This window comes from Anguilla anguilla, chromosome 16 (assembly GCF_013347855.1).
Source record: "Anguilla anguilla isolate fAngAng1 chromosome 16, fAngAng1.pri, whole genome shotgun sequence".
Lineage (NCBI taxonomy): Eukaryota > Metazoa > Chordata > Actinopteri > Anguilliformes > Anguillidae > Anguilla > Anguilla anguilla.
Genome location: NC_049216.1, coordinates 32354675 through 32370872, shown reverse-complemented (window position 1 = coordinate 32370872; position 16198 = coordinate 32354675). Strand labels below are relative to the sequence as shown.

Here is a 16198-nt window from a genome sequence, read left to right as displayed (position 1 = left end):
GTTTCTTTGTGATGGGCCTCCAGCGTTTCGTTTCCGAGGCGCACATCTCTGTCCCTTTGAGGATTTCTTCCCTTTTCTGCTTCCGCAGGTTTGTCTAATTAAATAAAAATTTAAGTGTTCCTTCCACGTCCTTCATAAGACATTAATTTGTCTGCATTTCAAGATAGAGTATGAACAATATTCCTTATGCACGAAATGTTTTTTTTTTTTTTTTCTGCAAATGTTTTTTTAAAAGAACAGGCCCTTCCCGAAGGCCTGTGAAGAACACTCACACACACAGAGCCACAGATAGTTTGGATCTATGAGTATTTATTCATTTATTGTTTCTTTTTTTGTTTGTTTTTTTTTAAGCTGAAGGATGCCAGCTCCAGGCCTGCGCTGTGGAGCTCACTGTTACTGTGTAAATGCATACAGCTCATAGTGCTGGACTGCCGGTAAGGCTAGTTCATGGAGCTGGCTAGATACCCCGTTATATGATATGACTGGTTAGTGAAAAAAGCTAGTGATAATGTACCTCACTGTGACCTTGGGTATGGACAGTACTTCCATATGTTCTGAAAATAAATGTATTTTAAATTGGAACGTGTTTTCTCTTGGCAATGTAATGTGAGAGGTGGTCTATGGGCACAGGTGTTCCCTGCCTAGAGAAAACAGTACAGACACATGCCCATAACTAACAAACACATACATGTTCACCATTCTAACACTGGCTTGAACCAGATATGCTGGTATTTGCTGGAGGTTAAAAAGAGCTCACATTTTAATTTCAATTAAAAACACCCTGCTTTGATAAGTGGATGACTAATCTGCTCCATTTAATATATTAAAAAGCTCCATGATAAAAAAAACCCATGTGGGTCCAGGCAACGCAGAGCCTGACTGGTTTTCCAGCCTTGCATGGGGAGGACACCAGATCCCCAGCCCCCGTAAAATGAAACGGCTAATTAATCTATTGTTGACGGTGATAACGAAATGGCGTGTATGAGAGAGGGTGGGGGGTGGGGTGTTACTAATGAACCCAGGCTTTTAATGGAATGAACTGAATGTGAAGTGGGTGCAGAAACTCCTGGTGTTTAAGCAGTGGCCGCTGGGCAAGGAGAGGAGGTGTGCTGTGTGGGGAGAGGAGAGGAGGTGTGCTGGGCAAGGAGAGGAGGTGTGCTGGGCAGGGAGAAGAGGTGCGCTGTGTGGGGAGAGGAGAGGAGGTGTGCTGGGCAGTGAGAGGAGGTGTGCTGTGCGGTGAGGCGACTATAGGAGGTGCGCTGTGTGGGGAGAGGAGGAGAGCAGGTGCGCTCTGGGGGGAGAGGAGAGGAGGTGCACTGGGCAGGGAGAGGAGGAGTGCTGGGTGAGGAGAGGAGGATAGGAGGTGCACTGGGCAAGGAGAGGAGGTGCGCCATTGGGGGAGAGGAGGAGAGGAGGTGCACTGGGCAGGGAGAGGAGGATAGGAGGTGTGCTGTTGGGGGAGAGGAGGAGAGGAGGTGCACTGGGCAGGGAGAGGAGGAGAGGAGGTGCGCTGTGCACTCTGGTGAAGGTATTGCACTCGTGCTTGCGGTCCTGAAGGACAAATGGAAACGGAGCTCCTCTTAATTAGTGTGCGCGTGGCCGGGCTCCAAACCACACGAACCCTGCGTCTGACCCCCAGCGGAGCGCCTCAGCACTCAGCAGTACTGAGCCTCGGTAAGAGGGAGGGGGGGCCGTGTGGCATCGCGTCTCACCTACAGCTCTCAGGACCTGGTGCAAACGTCTTTAAACCCACTCTCAACAACCTCACATCTCCAGCTGGTCATCCTGGGACAGGAACAGGAGACTAGACCAGTTAGGACTGAAGAGTCAGAATATCTATACCCCTCTCCCTCTCTTTCACTCCCCCTCCCTCTCTCCCGCCTCCATCCTTCACTCCCCCTCCCTCTCTCCCACCTCCCACCTTCACTGCCCCTCCCTCCCTCTCTCTCTCCCCCTCCCTCTCTCACGCATCCCTCCTTTACTCCCTCTCCCTCTCTGGGTGCATGCCCTCTCGTTGCAGGGCTGAACGCCTCAAACGCAGTCACCCCCAGATTGCTCACTTTAATCACCAGGGTAATAATTCAGACACCACCACCATCATCAGACAGGGAAATAAATCCAATTTACATGAAAGCTGCCCCCTGCCCCCTCCGACAGATGAATCTTCACGCAGGGGGAGGGTATTTCGCTGCAGGTAGTGCATCATTCCCAGCTCAGTCCTTCTGCTTTCCCATCATTACCTGCGTTTTTTAAAATCTGTGGCCACATCCTTCCCTTTTAGGGGCTGCCTTAGTCCAGGGACCCACTTCCCGCTGCATCCTAACAGCATTAACTGTCACATGGTTACCATGGATACTAATTACCCCACCCCCCTCCCCACTGCATCCTAACAGCATTAACTGTCACTTATGTGGCACTTGTATCCTTATCTTGATGTTGTACGTCTATCATGTCTTGTCGTCATGCCTCATTCTAGTTTAGCTCGTCATAACTTTCTGACCCTCTGAGCTTATGCTTACTGTGAGAACTGGACTTGATGTTCATGGCTATGGATAACTTTTACTTAATGAGCATTGTACCTTATCGGACCATTGTTTTGTAGTTGTTCCAATGACCTTCGGTATGCACTTATTGGATAGAAGCGTATGCATGTAATGCAATGTAATGCTATGGATAATGATTACCCCACACCCTCCCCACTGCATCCTAACAGAATTAACTGTCACTTGGTTGCCATGGACAATGATTACCCCACCCCACCCCACTGCAGCGAAACAGCTTTGACTGTCACATGGTTACTATGGATACTGATTACCCCACCCCTCCCCACTGAATCCTAACTGCATTAACTGCTACTTGGTTGCCATGGATAATGATTACCCCACACCCCACTGCATCGAACAGCATTAACTGTCATATGGTTGCCATGGACGCTGATTACCCCACCTCCTCCCCACTGCATCCTAACAGAATTAACTGTCACATGGTTGCCATGGATACTGATTGCCCCACACCCTCCTCACTGTATCCTAACAGCATTAACAATCACACTGTTGCCATGGATACTGATTACCCCATCCCCTCCCCGCTGCGTCCTCACAGCATTAATTCTCACTTGGTTGCCATTGATACTGATTACCCCTCTCAATGCCAATGCCCCCTAGCATGGTTTCCAAATCGAATGGGGTGCTGGAGAAGGGGGGGGGGAGGGGGACTGTGAGAGGAAAGCCCTGGAACCACAGCATCATTAGGGGGCCCCCCCATTTTCAAAGATAAATAGTGGGGGTTTCAGTAGGATGCCTCCAGGAAATGTGACTTAATGCCCAGGAAGTACTGTGTGTGTGAGCAAATGCGTACACACACACACTCGTTAAACACAGAGAAACTTACACTAAACATACAGTACTGTGAAAAAGTCAGAGACCGCCATTTCATTTATGGAATTTTCAGCCACATCAGCCATTCGGTGAAATTAACTTTCCCCCCCCCCAGTGTCAGACAATAATGCAGGAAACATACAGTACACACACACACCAAAGTTTTAATCCCCCCCACCCGTTGTAGAGAAGACGAGGACGAGCACACAAGTACACGTGACCCCCAAACGCTACCATGAGCTCACATGACCCCCAGAAACCCTCCATCACTTCAGGAACAGGAAGAGCATGAATATGCACTGTGGCTCTACTGATGAGGACTGTAAGAAGTCCTCTGTTCCATCTCAAACAGGGGAAGCTGAGCAAAGCAAAAAAATAAATAAAGTAAAGTACAGCCCTAGTTTCAGTATCTTCTGAACGCAATGGCTACACATCTCTTCCACAGAGTCAAGTGTGCAGCCACCCGTAAAAAGGCTAGAAGTGGGAAGGGTAATGGTGCTGCAGAAGTGACGCAAGTTCACTGTAAGTTTGTGCAAACCAGTGCAAACCACCTCAGGTAGACACCCTCAGATGAACCCCTCAGGTGAACCCCTCAGGTAGACCCCCTCAGGTAGACCCCTCAGGTGAACCCCTCAGATAGACCCCCCAGGTAGACCCCCCAGGTAGACCCCCGTACCTCAGGTAGTCCCTGCGGCAGAGGATGAGGTTGGCCTTGGTGTAGAGGGTGGAGCCCACCTCGCCCAGGCGGCAGTCGCAGCAGGCGCACTTGAGGCAGTCCTCGTGCCAGTACTTGTCCAGCGCCTTGAGCAGGTAGCGGTCTTTGATCTTTCGGTTGCAGCCGGCGCACCCCTTCTGCTTCCCCTTGGGCTGCAGCGACAGCATGGGCACCCCTGCAACCACAGGGGACACGAAAAAATACAGTAAATAAAAAACAAAATGAGGAAATGACACCCTAAACAAGTCCCTTCCCGTGTTCCCCGGCCGATAAGGCTCAGCCCATTTCCTGTGCATCGCCACGGAAACCCCGGGCTGCAGAGTGAGCTGCCCGGGCCTTTCTGTGCAGCCATTAATAAGCCATTGCTTATTTCAAAAGAGCCAAGGCACTCTATTCGAGGAATGAGAACGTATTTTTAATACATCATTCCCAACGACTATCAAAATCATACAGTGCATAACCCCAAATAAATATTTATTCAGAACTTACTTTCATACATCACTCCCAACACCTTCAAAATCATACAGTACATAACCCCAAGTAAATATTTATTCAAAATATACTTTCATACATCACTCCCAACAACTTCAAGATCATACAGTACATAACCCCAAGTAAATATTTATTCAAAATACATCTCCGACAGAACAGTGTACACACAGGCTTACTTACTGATGAAGATGAACCTTTCAAAAAAAAAAGAGAAGAAACCAAGCGAAGTAAAAACACAGCGAAAGAGAAGAAGAGAGAGACTTCCGTGTGCGCAGACTCTGTTAGCGCCCTGCGTTAGCGCCGCCAGCTCCTTTTACACACCACTCGGCTCGCAGGGCCGCGCTGCCCTGGCGCGGCAACACTGCCCACAGATTGGCCCGCTGTCAGGCGGTCTGCGCTTTAAGTGTGCCTTTTAGCCTCCTAAAGGACAAATAAAGTCCATTTAATAACTGCACTAAACACTAATAGTCTATCTGCGGTTGACATGTGTGTTTGGACTAAAAGGGTCCCCCAGGCCAGAGCTGGCAGCCGCCTGCACCCCCCCCCCACCAAACAGCAAACCAACCCCCCCACCACCACCGCCACCACCACCCCCACCCCCCACCACTAACAGGTCAGCTTCAGCTGAAAGCACAGGACACAGCTCTTAAGACACTCTCCCGCACGCTGAGCTATTGATCCTCTCTAATAGAACATGTGGCCCCTGCCCAGGCCTCTCTGCCTACAAAACACATTTTCTATGGGGGGGGGGGGGGAGTGCGAGGGGGGGGGTTGGACAAACTGTGTGTCTCTCACCATCACTTTGTAGTGCACAGAGAAACAAAAGGGGGGGGGGGGGGCGGGAATCTCTTCTAAAACTATTCTAAAATTATAGCACGGGTAATAGTCACACCCCTGCTCACCCCACCAAGCAGTTCTCCAGTCACAGTTTCATGTCTTATGTCTCATGTTCGAGCCAAACCAGGGATTTCAGTTATACCACACGTACAGTGCTGAGTAATTGACTGTAGCAGTTAGAAATGAAATTGATGCATAATTCATAGAGAATTTCCACCTCCCATCCACACATCAGTAATACAGCGCATGTATTAACGCAACCTTTCGCCCCCCCCCCTTAAGGAGTATAAAGTGAAAAGATGGGGGTGGGGGGGTTTGAGGGGGTGTGCTAGTGAGTGTAATTTACAGCAGTTAAGTTTGGAAGTGAACAAAAGGTCTGGTGGTGTTCAGCAGTGAGATTTCTTTATTAGGGATGGAGTTTGGGGGGGGGTGTCGGGGAGGGGTAATTGGTTGAGCCCTTAAGACGGGGGCCATCAGTTAAAGCTCCGTCAGCACCCCCGCCCCCCCCCCCCCCCCCCAGGCTGCTGCATCCCCAGCGCAGAGCCTGCTATAAATACCGATGTTCAGAGCAAATGGAGCTAAAAAGCTTCAGACTGGAGGTGCACTCGCTGCAGGTAGAGCATCAGGGCCAGCCTGTCAGGCTCACACGCTACTAAAAACGGCCTTAATGAGGAGACCGAGAGCAAGCAAGCAAGCGTGAGTGTGTGTGTGTGTGTGTGTGTGCGTGAGTGAGTATGAGTGTGTGTGTGTGTGTGTGAGAGAGTGTGAGTGTGAGTGTGCATGTGTGTGTGTGTGTGTGAGTATGAGTGTGTGTGTGCATGCGTGTGCATCTGTGTGTGTGTGTGTGTGTGCGCATGAGTGTGCGTGTGTGAGTGAGAGTGTGTGTGCGAGTATGAGTGTGTGTGTGCATCTGTGTGTGTGTGCGCGCGCGAGTGAGTATGAGTGTGTGTGTGTGTGTGTATATGTCTTTGTGTGTGTGCGCGCGCATGCGTCTGTCTGTCTCCGTGTGTGTGTGTGCATGTGTGTGTCTGTCTGGGGGGTGGGGGGGTGGGAGGGTAGATAGTCAGGGGAATCAGGGTCTTTCAAAATCCCAGAAGGATTGAACCAAAATCTTTAATTTGTCATTTGACAGCTAATTAGTTATTCTATTCAAAATCTTTGCTTTAAATAAGAGAACTAATTATACACAAAGGTCATCCTTTCCCCTTCCTCTGCTGAGGCACTTTTAATTGGTTTAGAAACCCCCACCCCCCCCAATCTCTACACACCTCAACCATTAAACAGACCCCCCCACCCCCCCAATCTCTACACACCTCAACCATTAAACAGACCCCCCCACCCCCCCAATCTCTACACACCCCAATCGTTTAACAGACCCCCCCACTGCCCAATCTCTACACACCAACTGCTTTTACAGAACAGAGGTGTTTTGCATAAGCATGGCTGGATGGTAGAGCCAGATACACTGTGGCAGCCAATGCTAGCGCTCTGCTCCTACAGTAAGATAATAGAGCTGAATGCTCAGCGGAAGCTAATGCTAGGACTTTGTTTCTACAGTATGAAGATAGAGCCAAATGTTTAGTACCAGCTAACGCTAGCGCTCTGCTCCTACAGTAAGATAATAGAGCTGAATGCTCAGCGGAAGCTAATGCTAGTACTTTGTTTCTACAGTATGAAGATAGAGCCAAATGTTTAGTACCAGCTAACGCTAGCGCTCTGCTCCTACAGTAAGATAGTAGAGCTGAATGCTCAGCGGTCGCTAATGCTAGTGATTTGCTCCTGCAGTAACCTACATCTGAAGCTGCAGGAGCACACACACGCAAAGCACAGCCAGTGTGTGCACACCTTTACCTGTACCAAAGAGCTCCACATTACAAGAGCTGCCTCCAAACCTACACAGAGTAATGGACTGGTTAGATTTTAGGGCGTGCTGATTCCTTTGTGTCTGCATGTGCGTTTGTTCTGAGGTGCAGATTTTGCCCCACTGTGGGGCCAAGTGAAAGCCCCTGGCACAATTATCCTCAAACAATTATCCTATTTGTACCACCTCAGTCATCTAAGTTGATAAAGTAATAGCCACTAAAACGGTGATTATAATTCATTATGGTCAGCTGTTGAACAGATTTTTTCTGTCGTCGATCCAAAGTGTGTCTGTAGGAAGAAATGCATCCTCCTGCACCCACTGAGCTTGTTACCATGGCCACGTATCGTTTTGCCTTTTGAGTAAAGTTTGGAAACGTTTCTTCAGCTGTTGGCGAGTTTCTCTGCTACTTCCCTGAAAGTTTTGATGCATTGGGGGTTTATTGTTTTGTCTGTGCCGTGCGTCTGATGAGCAAGTGCAGGGTACTCATTTGTAAAGCCGTTCGATTGTATTACACGTTTCGTGGATTCTGATGTCACAAGTCAACAGAACTCTTACCATTTTCAACGATTAATAAGAGCAGTGTCTCCAAACCCTTATTCCTCAACAACGCCTACAGCTGTGTCAGCACAGTGCTGTTTTTGGTGTGAGATCCATCTCCTTTTCCACAAACAAAAACAGACGTACTTTGAAAGGTACTCTGCAGCAGAAAACCAACTTCCCCATCTCATTTTACACGGGGGAAGTTTTATCGACAGAGAAGAACCCTGCTCTGTAATCGTGCTCCAAATATTCTCCATGTAACACATTTCGGCTCAGACAATGTTTAAAAACTTGACAGTGGCCAAAGGCTTGTCAACTTTAGTTAGTAGGAAAATTAGTTGATCAAATACTACTTGCGAGTGCCACAATGTGGGCGTTGTAAGTTAAGTGCACTGAATTTGGCAGTACGCTTTTAACAATGTCCTTATAATGATTTAAAGATATAACACATAGTTTGACATAAATGCAATCTCATTTTTTAAATCAATGTTACAATCCAATAAGCATTTCTTGATGCTATCTGCAACTGAGGAGTAATTCACGGCAGGTGAAGGTACACAGCATCAGCAAGGAGAATTTTCAGATCAGTTGTGATGGCTTTTTCTTGAAGAACAAATAAAATATGCAAAACATAATTGTCTGTGCCATCTGTTGATTTGTCCATGACCACAGATATGATGTCAGCTGTTTCAGCCAGTTCTTGATTTTTAATTTTATGCAAAGTAGTGGGGTGTAGCACATACTTCTGTGAAGCTGATTAATGGGGGCGGGGGGGGTGGAATCAATTACACACTTGTTGTTGCTTACATGTGTGTGATTGGAGATTGTCCACTTTTCCCAGTATAATATTTGCACTTAAGAACGCATCTCTCAAATCTCGACTGACGTATTGTCACCACTCAAGGCTGACTTTTCCCCTGCTGACAAACGATTCTCCTTCGGTTTCTTACTTTTTAAATGTCAGTCTACTGATATCTTCTTCTCGGAATGTGTCGTTAAATTGCTAGTTGCGCAAAATTAATTCAGTCTGTCGGTATGCAATGTACCGGGTGAATACTGCTTCACTCTTTCACTCAGACAAGCTTTTAAACTTCCATTCACGTTCACTTATCTTCCACTGACTCTCCTCCCTAATTGTTTTTTTATAAAACATCTCAGTTAGAAACTCAATTGTACGATTAGTCACTTGACTGTGCTGTTGGAGAGACCACGGGGACCCCTGGAGGACAAGCGCTGAAATACAGATTTGAATCCCTGCAAGTCACGTGGTGAAAAAAAAAAAAAAAAAAACTGGTGGTGGCCCTCTTTGTAAAGAATATTTTCAGATTATGTGACATCTTGGGGAAATTAATTTGCCATTAATACTGTGAAATAATACAGAAAACTCACCCCTCTTCATCCTCTCCTGCTTTTCTAAAGACCTTATTGAGAATATGTACAGTTTGGCTTGTGTTTGCAGCTGTTAGACTTGTTAGAAATTCCACTAATCCACAGAGCGCATCCAGTTCCTACCTACGTCTGTTTCCAGTTCATACCTAAGCCGGTTTCCCCCGTACATTTTTTGTGCCACTATCTGAAAATCAAATTGTGTTCCGAAAAAGGAAAACAATTCAACACACTTGAGAAAACGGTTTTTGAAGCCTCACTGTGCAATAATCGCAAGAGTACGATAATGGCGTGGGTCCAGAGATGAGGAGGATGGATAGAGGAAATAGGGCCCTTCCTCTCTCACTGTTGCATCCTGTCACGCGCTCCCGTCCGTCCGTGTTTTCTCTCTTTTCCCCTCTCACAGGTGTGCAATGGGGCAGGTGGATGGAGCAGTAAACTGGGGTGGCAGTGTAGTATAATAACCAAAAGGTCATAGGTTCGATTCCCAGGTAGGACACTGCCGTTGTGCCCTTTAGCAAGGTACTTAACCTGCATTGCTTCAGTATATATTCAGCTGTATAACTGGAATGTAAAAAAAAAAAAAAGAGTTGTGTAAGACACTCTGGTTAAGAGCGTCTGCCAAACGCCTGTAATGTAACGTATTGTAATGAGTAGATGTACTCAGATGTACAGTCAATGTGGTCACCTTGAGTAAACGCATTGTTCAGTCGCACTGGTGTTGAGTGGGGCTAAGGCTGGTGGGAATCCCCAGCAGACGATGTTCTGCCGCTGCGTGTCGGATCCCACACCTGCAGGAGCTCAAAGCCGAGAAGAACACACTGCGCATGCAGAGCGCTTTCGTAAGTGTAGCGCAGTGTGCAGTCGGTTTCGAGGTGCAGACATTTAGCACGCATTGCTCACGTCGCTGTAGCACCAGAAGTGTTCGGGGAGATTCTCCACTCCCCCCCCCAGACCGCACATGTGTCTGCGAAGCGCCCCCCCCCCCCCCCCCCCCCCCCCCCTGGCAGCTCTGCCGCCCTCCTCCGCAATTACAACACGATTAGCGCTCCGTGCTAACGAGCCCAGCAGGCCCCGCCCCTTGCGCGCGCGAGCAGAGGCGCGTTCGTTAGCGAGCGACTCCGGCTCTCGCAGATTCTCTCTGCGCCTCGCTAACGAGGCCCCGGTGAAGCGCGGCTGCGCCGTTAGCCGTGCCAACCCTGGCTCCACCCCCCCCCCCCCCACACACAATGATGGCGTGGGGGGGGGGGGGGGGGGGGGGCGCGGGGTGGCGGGGTGGTTTCCGTAGAAGAGCAGTTGCTCTTTTCATATGTTACCTGAGCGATCAGCCCCCCCCCCGACCCCTCACCCCCCTGGATCATGAGTTCTGAGTCCTCCCTGTGATATCAGCCCAAACAGCAAAAACCGAAAAACTTTCTGCCGACACGCTGCGTGAATCGTGAAGAGCTGTTCTAGAGAAAAAAAACAAAACAAAACAAAAAAAACGGTCTGTCCGGCCGGCCGTTTCCATGGCGCCAGAGCTGCGTTTCAGACACCTGAAGTAAGTGTTAGGACACGCAGCTGGTGTTCCGGGAGCCCGTGTCTCGGGGCGAACGCAGGCTTTGGGTCTGTGCCTGCGATACGCGCGGGCAGCACTTCGGATCTAAACACGGGCCCAATTAACAGATAACTTCATTAGAGCTCTTTCCACCCACCCCTCCACCCCCCCACGCGCACATTCTCCATTATTTTTAATTTATTCACATGGGGTTAATTAAAGAAGTGTACTGCAAAGACATGCAACAGCTCCCCTAATTAAATTCATTACTGTTTATTTCGAGATGCGAAACTGGCAGCTTTTCCCAGTTATCGCAGAAGGCAACTTGTTTCAACACTCAGGTGCTCGTGAATGTGGCAAGATGGCAGCTAGAGAGGGGAGGGGGGGGGGGGGAGGGGGGGGGGGGGGGGGGGGGGGGGCTGGGCACCCGCCCCGCCCAGAGCTCTGCACATGCTCATCGGCAGGGTTATGGTTACTATGGAGACCCTGGGGAACCCTGGCGCTAGTTCACAGTTACAGTCAGCAAACAAACATTTTATTATGTACAGTGGCAACACGGAGTGGCTTGCATGTTTGCATGCCCATAACTTTGTGAAACTGAACCCTGGATGCTGTCAAGCATTCAGAACACCCCTGTAGGTAGGAATCACAAGCCTGTGATGAAATGGCTGGGGCTATTCACAGTGTCAGTACAGCTCTATCACCTCCACTTGTAAACTTCTGTGTAAGACTCATCTGGCCAATGAGAGCCCTCTATCTCTCTCAGCCATGCAGTCAAGCACCTGGCCAATGAGAGCTCTCTCTCCACCTCTCCAGCCATGCAGGCCTGTTCCTGGCCAATGAGAGCTCTCTCTCCATCTTTCCCACCCATGCATTCCTGCTTTGGGCCAATGAGATCTCTCTCTCCATCTTTCCCACCCATACGGTCATGCTCCTGACCAATGAGAGCCCTTTCTCCACCTCTCCCAGCCATACAGTCATGTTCCTGACCAATGAGAGCCCTTTCTCCACCTCTCCCAGCCATACAGTCATGTTCCTGACCAATGAGAGCCCTTTCTCCACCTCTCCCAGCCATACGTTCATGCTCCTGACCAATGAGAGCCCTTTCTCCACCTCTCCCAGCCATACGGTCATGCTCCTGACCAATGAGAGCCCTTTCTCCACCTCTCCCAGCCATACGGTCATGCTCCTGACCAATGAGAGCCCTTTCTCCACCTCTCCCAGCCATACGGTCATGCTCCTGACCAATGAGAGCCCTTTCTCCACCTCTCCCAGCCATACAGTCCCGTTCTGGTGGCCTGCCTTTGAACTTGCGCAGAATGATGACAGGAATGAGGTTCTTTACGACCCTTTGGTACGGGTTCCTTTAAGTCTCCATTCGTCTGTGATCTTGAGTTCAAAGTTCCACTCAGTGGAACAGAGCTGATGAAACGCATGCAAATTCAATATGCCCCCCACCCCCCCAAACCCGCATAAAATATCTCCCAAGCACATACAGGGCATTTATTTTATCAAAGGGTCCGTCAGGGACATAGGTGTGCCAGGGTGTTGGGGGCGTTTGTCTGAGTTGAGGACCTTTTATTAACCTGATCATGTAATCGGATAAATAATCATCCACATAACAAAATGAATTTCTGTCCATAATGCATAAAATTGAATTTAAAAGGGATGTTGCTTTTAGGACCTAAATCACTTAAATCCAGGACATCCATATGAATGTACCATAAGACCCCCATGTTGCGCTCTCTGAACTAGCTGTAGAGAGGGTAAAGTAGAACATGCATTCAAATCTGTACCTCTGCCAAATACACGTGACCCCCTGTGTGTGTGGGGGGGGGGGGGGGGGCGAGTATGACTCACCACTCAGTAAGCAGTTGCACACAAATTTGAGTGTAATATAGATGCCATTCATATTTAATCTGCAGTCTGCAGTTATGGATATAATCAGCTCTTATGACAACACATCTTAAATACCCACAAACCCCATTTCCCCTCCTCAGGAGATTAAAAAAATAAAGAAATAAATAAAATAAAAAAAATAAAAAACGTGCAGTCAGTCTTTAATTAGTCACTCATGGATTGATTTATCCAAAGGCACCCTGACCACAATCCAACTTCTCATTAATCAGACACACGCCATTGTGCTCACAAACTCCAAACTCCACAGGCACGTTTTTTTATTTTATTTAAAAAATAGCTACTTCCTCTGGCAAACTATACAGTTAAAATGCATCGTTCTGCAACCAAGATTAACATTAGCCAACCACACAGACGGATTTCCCCAGCTTTGATTATATCCACCCTTAATGAAGAAGCACAGTGCACAGTGCTTTCCTTACGTGTGTGCAGGGGGTTTCTAATGGAAGCAGAGCCCACGAAGCTAATCAACTTTTCCTTTACGGTGGTAAGGAAGTTGAGTCCAGACCAACTTGATGATTCATCTCGAAAACGCGCTGTGTACTCACGGAGAAATAAGTATGTGCAGTTTGCAGCAGACCACTCTTTCTCTTTCTCTGTCTCTCTCTGTCTCTCTCTCTCTCTCTCTCTCTCTCTCTCTCTCTCTCTCTTTCTCTTTTCAAACGGCCTCTCAGGAGTTGCAAGGAGTGTGTACAAACACACACATTTCTGGACGTGAAAAATTGACTGGCGCTCAGATTAATTTCTCAGCTTTCATTGGCAGATTAAGAGCCTGACTGCTGTGACTGGCAGTGGGCCTGGGGTGCCATACGGACTGAAAATTACTCTGTGGGGGGGGGGGGAGGGGGAGTGGGCAGGAGGAGGGGGGGAGGGGGGTCCATCCTGGCTGGTGGCTACATTCTCCAGAAACATTAAAGCAGTTTAGAATTTGAGATATTTTCCTCCTTGCCGGAATGGCAAATTGAAACTGCATCTGGAGCTGAAGAGCATTACCTGTTCTATAATGGGGCTGTGCTGTCCCCTCGCTGGGTGGGATAATCCCATACAGCGCTCCCGGAAAACAGATCAGCGCCCAGAAGAGGAATAAAGTTTCTGAGTAAACAGAGCTTCCACCAGCCACTACGCGTGCACACACACACACACACACATACGCATGTGTATACACACATGCATGCGCACATTTACACACACACACACACAGACAGAAACAGAAATGCGTATACATGTGTGCACTCAGGCATATGCACACAGGTTCATATATGCATGCATGTAATGCGAACGCATACATATATACCCACATGCATTTTCACACACACACACACACACACACACGCGCATATATCTGCACACATGCATGTATGTATACATTCACGCACGCACGCACACATGCACATGCACTCAGACAGAACCCCAGAATTTTGTTTTCAACAAGCAAACACACACAAACACAGCACACACGTACTGTGTACGTGCAGAATCCCAGGTCTGGAAGCATCCGACAGGATCTTTTTTTTCCCCCGCTAATAAGCTCAGTGACGGACAAATTTGCTTCTAGATGGGAACTCGCGTGCTTAGACATACGCTGAGTGCAATTAAGCCGCGGTGTTCGATTTCCACATAAATGATTCATTACCGAGATTACCAGCTCATAAACAACGGGGAGGAAAAACAACGGCATTCATTTGTGTCGCTAAATACCTTTCAAATAAAACCCCCCCCCTCCTGTTCTGCTCCGGGTTTACTTACAGCGCTGGAGTTCACCGTGACTGGTGTTCACGAGTGGAAGAGACGCTAACACTCGTGTTCACTGTGACCGTGTTCAGTTCACGAGTGGAAGAGACTAACGCTGGTGTTCAGTGTTAGCGTGTGGAAGAGACTAGCGCTGGAGTTCACTGTGAGTGTGTTCAGTTAACGTGTGGAAGAGACGCTCACGCTCGTGTTCACTGTGACTGTGTTCACGCGTGGGATAGACTAGCACTGGTGTTCAGTGTGAGCATGTTCACGTGCGGAAGAGACTCTAACGTTGGTGTTCACCATGAGTGTGTTCACGCGTGGGAAGAGATGAATACTGGTGCTCACTGTGACTGGTTCACATGTGGAAGTGACCAACGCTGGTGCTCACTGTGACCGTGTTCATGTGTGAAAAGAGACTAAAGGGGTAGGGCTACCTTCATTAGGCCTCTCAGCCATCACTGAACGAAACCGACCAGCACCGTACAACCTGAACACAGCCGACCCGCCCACACAGTACAACCTGAACACAGCCGACCCACCCACACCGTACAACCTGAACACAGCTGGCAGGCACAGTACAGCCTAAACGCAGCTTACAGGCGCGGTACAAGCTGAACACAGCCAACCCAACCACACGGTACAACCTGAATACAGCCGACCCAACCACATGGCACAACCTGAATACAGCCGACCCAACCACATGGCACAACCTGAATACAGCCGACCCAACCACACGGCACAACCTGAACACAGCCAAACCAACCACACGGTACAACATGAACACAGCCGACCCAACCACACGGTACAGCCTGAACACAACCAACCCACCCACACTGTACAACCCAAACACAGCTGACCCGCCCACACAGTACAGCCCGAACACAGCCGACCCAACCACACAGTACAGCCTGAACACAGCCAACCCACACAGTACAGCCTGAACACAGCCAACCCACACAGTACAACCTGAACACAGCCGACTCACCCACACAGTACAGCCCGAACACAGTCAACCCAACCACACAGTACAGCCTGAACACAGCCAACCCACCCACACAGTACAACACTGAACACAGCCGACCCAACCACACAGTACAGCCTGAACACAGCCAACCCACACAGTACAACCTGAACACAGCCGACTCACCCACACAGTACAGCCCGAACACAGTCAACCCAACCACACAGTACAACCTGAACACAGCCAACCTGCGCGGAACAACATGAAAACAAATCCGGAAACCACTAATTAAATAACTGACACCTGGGTGCCACATTCATTTTTAAAAATGTCGTTAAAACCTCTCAGAACTCTGTTAACTTTCTCCGTTTCATTTAATCGGAATATGTGTTTTTCCTAAACAGTTTCCCCACAGAAGGGAGCTTATGGGTGCAAACATGTTTCGAGATGCTTTTCTGGTGCTGCAGAAAAGTGGTTTTGTTTGTGTACAGCGGTGTACTGGGAAGCTCAGGCCCAGGATTCGTCAGAAGCGATGCCCTGTGGGAGTCTGTGCTCTCTGTTGTGTGAGAGACGGGTACATCATTACCGCACACCAAACACAGGTACATCATTACCGCACACCAAACACAGGTACATCATTACCGCACACCAAACACAGGTACATCATCACCGCACACCAAACACAGGTACATCATCACCGCACACCAAACACCGGTACATCATTACCGCACACCAAACACAGGTACATCATTACCGCACACCAAACACAGGTACATCATTACCGCACACCAAACACAGGTACATCATCACCGCACACCAAACACCGGTACATCATCAC

General features: G+C 48.8%; 1 protein-coding gene across 2 annotated transcripts in view; it reads right to left on the bottom strand.

Moving 5' to 3' along the window:
* The window catches only part of LOC118214954 (rhombotin-1-like), a 28509-nt gene that overhangs the window by 4518 nt on the left and 7793 nt on the right, over positions 1 to 16198 (bottom strand). The window contains exon 2 of one of the 2 annotated variants that reach the window (XM_035395265.1): positions 4054 to 4270. In XM_035395265.1, coding sequence (XP_035251156.1) covers positions 4054 to 4270 — 217 coding nt within the window. The remainder of the gene's footprint in view (positions 1 to 4053; positions 4271 to 16198) is intronic. The other variant, XM_035395266.1, reaches the window with a different exon arrangement.